This window comes from Mesocricetus auratus, unplaced genomic scaffold (genome assembly GCF_017639785.1).
Source record: "Mesocricetus auratus isolate SY011 unplaced genomic scaffold, BCM_Maur_2.0 Super-Scaffold_100008, whole genome shotgun sequence".
Classification (NCBI taxonomy): Eukaryota; Metazoa; Chordata; class Mammalia; order Rodentia; family Cricetidae; genus Mesocricetus; species Mesocricetus auratus.
Window position 1 is genome coordinate 52,714,162 of NW_024429192.1, and position 6,741 is coordinate 52,720,902.

A 6,741-nucleotide genomic window follows, 5' to 3' on the forward strand; every position below is an offset into this window, starting at 1 on the left:
GCTGTGACCTCTGTGTTTCTGTGTATTTGTGTTCTGACAGATGATCTTGACCCAGGGACTGACAGGCCTAACTAATAGTGATGCTCCTAGTCCAAAGAAACAAGGGAGCTCTGTGATAGATGTTTGGTGTTGGCAGATAGTTGGGCCACCTCAAGTACGTGGTTGGGGATTGGGTGATGAGCAGATGACTTCTGACATTGTGAGAGGGCATAAACAACCCTGCAGACAGAGAAGACATTAGTGTGGGAGTCACGGCCAGTGTAAACTATGAGCGAAGAGAAAGAATTAGGAGGGAGTAATAAAATACTGCCAGTTTCCAGGGGACGGAGGACATAAAGCCCCCGCCAGATTTAGATAAGGTGTCATTTCTAAAATGCAGCTCGAGAGTTTTAGGTACAATGATGGGGAAGAGAGGCAATAAAAGGGGTTATAAGTAAATGACTCCATTCTTGGAAAATAAGTTCTAACCTCAGATTACAATGAACTGACTAAAGTCTGAGACTGTTTTACCACAAAGGGGAAAACACACTTTAAAAGTCAATGAAATCACAGATAAGCTAAGAATCAATCAAAAGTTGTAAGTACTTACATTTTTACATTTCCAAACAATTCACAGAATTTCTTTGAAACTATGAAGATAAATCTGTCACCTCATCTACAAAATGTATGCCAAACAGTGTAATTTATATATTATACACAATACACATTTAATATGTATTACATATGTATAATTATAATATAGACTGATAGGAAGCATACCAGTTTCTAAAAGAACTGACAACAGAGTCTACATTTCTTTTAAAAAGGAAATAAACATTCTTTTCAGGTATTCCAAGAACACTCACAGAGTAACCTTCATAGAACAAGGAAGAAATAACCCATGTAGTACTAAGAATCCCTCATAGGCCCACCAATGCCCAGCCACTGAGACACTCTCTGCATCTGTTTTGTTGGTATCGGTTGTTTGTTGTTATCTTCTAAAAAATGTGGTACATATATTTCCTGAGCTCAGCACTTCCAGGATTTAAACTTTTTTACTTTTCTCATGAAAGTACAGCTCTAATATCAGCTTACCTACCTCTTAAGTTCCAAAAGTTTAATGAATCAAAATGAGCCCACTTTTTCAAAAGACTACTCAGTGAGCAGTCTTCATCCATGCCAGCAAATCTGTATTGGTTTCATCCTAACCTAATCATAAGACTTGAGTGATATTTATTACAATCTGCTTCTTCCTGTAACACAGGAGTGAGGCAAAGCCACACCGCTTAGCAGCTACACAGTCAATGTTGCTGGTCATGGTACGCTGGGGCAGAGTGCTGGGAAAGAGCTCATCTGCAAATCAGAAACCACATTTCTCCTTCTGATTTCTCATGTCTCCAACAAATGCAAGCTACTGCCGTAGTCGCGCTTACACACTGAAGTCCTACACAGGGGATGTCAACTACCCAGATGGCTTTGGAAGCCCACCCAGGAACTGAAGACAACAACTTAAGCCAGTTGTTCAGAGATGTATGATCAGGAGAGGACCTGACACCCTCCAGATGGTGGGGAGGGGTGCTGTTCTTGGAGTACACGCTGAGACCTGTTGATGCCAGCTAGTCCTCATCAAAGGGGAAATCTTGGGTGACTGCTTTCAGGAAGAGACAAGGCTAGAAATTCTGCACTCCTACTTCAAAATGCTAAACATACCTAAAAGCTAGGGAATCAAAATAAATTATTATCGGCCCAGATAACAATAGACCTAGAACCCTTATTTTAAATAAAATGCTTCTTGAGGAAATCGGTAGAAGGGAAGCATGAAATGGAGACAGTTCTTCATTGTATAGCCCAGGTTCAACCACAGAACTCATTATGTAGTGTAGTTTAAGAGGGTCTTGAACTTGTCATCTTCCTGTCTTGGCCTCCCAAATGCTGGGATTACATACTTGCACCACAACAGGTTTAGAGATAATTTGAATGCGAAAGCAACAATTCCCCAAAGTTGCTCCAACTCCGGGAAACACTGTCCATCCCTCATTTCCGATCACTGGGCAGACACAGAATCTTGTGCCCCAGCCCATCACCTCGTTTGCCACTAAATCACGTGGCTTATGTATGAAGATGCAAATGAGACTTTTTGTTATAGATGTTTCCACTGCTGACGTGTGAAAACACATTTGAAAATGTGCCACTTACTGTTACCAGGGGCTGAGAGCCCAAACAAGCACCTGCGCCACTGCATCATCACCTTGGGTCTGAGAACAGTTCTAAACCTTAAACCGTTTCCTAAGTACTGTAGGCCGAGTAAGCTAAACTTCTCTAACATTTTCCCATGGTATCTGTCATCTTTCAAGAGGGTCAAACTACAGATTCGACTAAAAAGTGAAGCCTTCCAAAAACAGTTACATACTTAAATTTAAAGCTCAGAAATGGAAATTTACAATCAGCTTCTCAAAATGCCAACACTAAAAGATGAAAGGCTCTTTGATAGGACCTTTTTTGTCTTTTCCACACTTCTGTAAAATTATCTACTATTTCAAAGGAATCCCAGGTAGAAGAAATAGTTCATATATGTCTTGTTTACTTGTAGGCAGAGTCTCACTCTGTAGCCCTGGCTATCCTGGTTAGCCTTGAACTCACGGAGATTCACCTGCCTCTGACTCCTGAGCCCTGAAATTAAAGGCATGCACCCACCACCATACCTGGCTCATTTAAATTATTTCTAAGCCATTGATGGAATTACACAGAAATAAACTTTTCTCACAAAATTCTCTGTGAACTTATTTCACAGAAATTGAACAAAATGAACAGCAGTGTCATGACACCCACTTTCCTTCTTTCACCGAAGAGACCCTTAGACTTGTGGTGTACTATTCCTCCATCACTGCTGTGGGTCACTTATCAAGAATCCAAGCCACCCACCCTCCCTTTATAACAGATACACCCCAAGTCACTCAAACCAATGTTGCCACTGCTGGTTCAAGAACTCAGGTCAGGACACAATATTCTCCTGGACACCGAAAACCAGCACACACCCACACTTTCTCAGCACACCCTCCTTCCCTCGCCCTACAAGGAAACAACCCTGTGGCCTTTCCCAAGACGAAGCCCTATGTAGCTCTCTACCTACCATCCCCACCCCTCCTCTGCCCTCTCTCTGCTCTTCAGTTGGAAGCCTGCCATCTCAAGAGCACGCCCCGGCACTTTCCCTTCATATATAAACGCTTTGTTCGCACTGTTCCTTGAGCTACGAAAGCCTAACCACTCTCAGTTTAGATCATCTAAATTCTATGCAATCCGAGTCCAGATCAAAAGTTAACTTGGCAGTGAATAAACAGTCCTTGACGTTGCTAGCGAATGCTAGTCATCATTTATCTGTCACACCATAAATGATTTGGGCATGCTGCTAGCCTCTTATTGAAAAAGAAAATTTCATGAGGGCTGTAAGCAAACTTTATGTTCCCCCCACCACCACCTCCCCACCCACTCACTGGATACCCATCCGGTGGTAGCAATGAAAATATCTGTTGAACAGAGTAACATTTTTTTTTAAGGATGAAGAGTGGCTCTACAGAACAGACTATCCGAAAGATTGAAATTACACTGGAAGTCTTCAGAAGCATGCTAGTATGGAGTAGTGATAGTTCTAACCAAAGCAAAGACATAAAGCAGGTGACTGTGTCTGGCTGATTCTAGAAATGAAAATGCCTCTTTAAAAGCACTGCCTAATATATTCAAAACCAACCCATAACCAAACTCTACTGGCCAATGGGCCAAGTTTAACAACAGATTTCCCTATCAAAAACATTTCAGCTGATATTCACAGAGTACAGAAGGACATCCCCCATCACAACAGTCCTTACAGCAACATTTATAACACTTCACATGGGCTCAAGGGTTGTAAGAAGGGTAGAGAAACAGGCCTGCTGAGAGAGTGGTAACGACAAAACCAGTTTGGAAGTTCATGAAAGTACATATTGGTGTGTGTAACTTAACTATCTGTATATCGTCACTAGAAACATGCCTACTGAACTCTGATGTTTCCCTAGCATCTACCACAAAAGACACACTTAAGTTTTGCTATGCTTTCTCCTCTACTAGGCAAACAGTCTTAAATCTGGGTTACTTCAAGATTAGACATTGAAAAATAACTGGAAACCTACAGAGATATCTAGAGAGAAATCCAGTTAGCCACTGCACTCTACATCACTAAACTAGCTTGATAAATAAAGGCCTTCGGAACAAATTTCCATAACCCTCAACAACCAATTAGTTGAGACAGAAAACTTGATTCCACGAAACAATGCACACAAAGGGTCATTGTGTAAAATGAAATTCAGAGCCTACATATGACGACTAGGGGAGGAACCAAAATACAAGAAAAATTAAATAATTTGCATAAGCAAATGCTTTCAAATTCCTCCTCATATTGCTACATTCTACGTACTTTTATGAGGCAACTTAGCTCCTTCGATTACGAAAACTAAGAGTGTAAACAAACTTTGCTTTCCGATTTAATCGAATAGACTAATACATTAAAAAAAATAAGCGAATTGTTAACCTTGCTTGCATTTTAAATGTTATAATGAAGCTACATTTTAAAAACTGCGAACGTACTTTAATCAACTTAATTCTTTTTTTAAAACCTCCATCTTCTGAAACGTTGAGGTAAAGCTACAAAGTTTTCCAGGAGTCTTCTAGTAAACGGCAAGCGATTCTAAACACGATTTCTAACTGGACCGGCGCGAGAGTTCGTTCCGGGTAGCGGCTGCCGGGAGCCTCTCAGGGGTTACTGCGCTCGGGGACACCTGGGTGACACGGGCCTCCACCGCCGTCCGGGGCAGCCAGTTCCCAGCACCTGTGGGAGCCAACAGGCTCGGTCCCGGCCGCGCGAGGACAGGCTGGGCTACTCACCCAGCAGCGACAGGAGCAGCCAGGACTCCGGAGCGGAGCGCCGCCGAGTCATACCGGGGTCGCCGCGGGAGCCGCCGTCCACGGGGTGCAGCAGGGACCGAGCGGGACACCGGAGCACCGAGGCCGCTCCGCTCCGCTCTGCTCCGAGGCTCGGGGCAGGCTCGGGCGTCCCGGGCTCGCCGGCCGCCGCGGCCACCACCAGCCGCCACAGCCACTCCCCCAGGCTCCCGCCAGCTATTCCCTAGCCAGGGGCTCGGCGCCGCCTGCCCACTCGCAGAGCGGTCTCCAGGGCAACCGTGGCTCCAGCGCGACGCCTGGCGGCCACTCGCAGAACACACAGCTGGGTCACCTGCTCTGGTCTTTGCAAACACAGGTGGGCAGGATCTGAGCGGCCTCCCTCAGATCCAACATTTCTTTTGGATGCAGTTTTTACACAGTCCCTATTCTGTTTGGCCATTTCCTGAAACCCAATTAATCTGAGAGAACCTAATAACCAATATTGTCACAATTGAATCCTACAAGGAGAGTTAACCTCTCCCAAGATGAGTCCCCTTATTGGTTGTCCAATACAGAGTCGTCAGCCCTGAGTTGTCAGCTCTGAAACCATATACAAACTACAAAAACTGACTGAGAAGGTTGTATCTTCATGATGGATGGATGGATGGATGGATGGATGGATGGATGGATGGATATGGATGGACAGATAGACAGATGATAGAGATACATATACATTTTTGTATATATAGATATGCATAGGCATACATATGTACCTAATCATCAACTTGAGAGTGAGGACGGCATGGGAGGGATTTTAGATAGGGTGCCTAGGAAGAGCTGGAGAGAAAGACCAAATGGAGGGTGGAAGTGATGTAATGCTATTTTCATTAAAAACCAGGATGACCTTAAATACCCCAAGTCCTGGGATTACAGGTCTGACACCATGCTTGTCATTCCCCAGTGTTTTAAGAGGCCCCTCACAATGCTAAGTTCCCACAGACTGACTTTAATACTGATGTGGAAGCGCCCTGACACTGGAGGCTGTTACTTTAGATGGGTTTTTACCTTTCGCTTCTTGTTTGTTGTGATTACATTGGAGAGACTTTCATAACATTTGAAATTACTTTACTTATTTGAGCTACATTACCGCTATTCCTTTCCCATTTGGGTTTCTGTTTTGCTTTACAGCCCAGAGTCATTTTCAGCTCCCACATCCACACTGAGCCTTTTAAATCTGAAGACATACCTGCCCGGGAACTGCCCAGGCATGTGGTCAGCTTCTAGCCACCTAGATTAGAATTCCTCGAGCCATTCAGAATTCTGAGCCCCCACACCTCAGTCCGTCAGTCTTGCTAGGACAACTCAGAAACGATATGCTTAAGAAGCAAGGTAACATAGAAAACATTCTTTAAAAAGTAATGCATTGGCACAAAAACTGAAAGCTAAGTATGAAAACAAGAAGATTAAGGAAGTAGAATTATTGATATACTTTTTTGAAATGTTATATTTTGGAATGTTGTATTTTGAAGTAAAAAAGGAAACATTTAAAAATGCCAGTCACAGATGGGAGGGAGAGGGAAAGAGGGGGGTTGATATGTAAAATGATTATTTCTGAATAAAAAAATGCCAGTCACTTGGGGCTTGAAAGAGGGCTCAGTGATTAAGAGCACTTGTTGCTTTTGCAGAGGACCTGGGTTCTCTTCCAATACCCACATAGTGGCTCACAACCATCTGTAACTCCAGTTCTAGGGGACTTAAATGCCCTCTTCTGGCCTCTGAAGGGACCAGGCACACACATGGTATATATACAAACATAAGCCAAAACACATGTAGACATAAAAAATAAATACT

The 6,741-nt window shown here is 43.4% G+C and overlaps 1 protein-coding gene across 1 annotated transcript in view; it reads right to left on the reverse strand.

Moving 5' to 3' along the window:
- Positions 1-5,106, reverse strand: part of Igsf11 (immunoglobulin superfamily member 11) — a 121,385-nt gene extending 116,279 nt beyond the window's left edge. Inside the window, exon 1 of the mRNA XM_005071485.4 lies at positions 4,894-5,106. Within this exon, the coding sequence (XP_005071542.1) occupies positions 4,894-4,945 (52 nt within the window). The 5' untranslated portion in view covers positions 4,946-5,106. The remainder of the gene's footprint in view (positions 1-4,893) is intronic.
- Between the last annotated feature and the right edge of the window lie 1,635 nt (positions 5,107-6,741).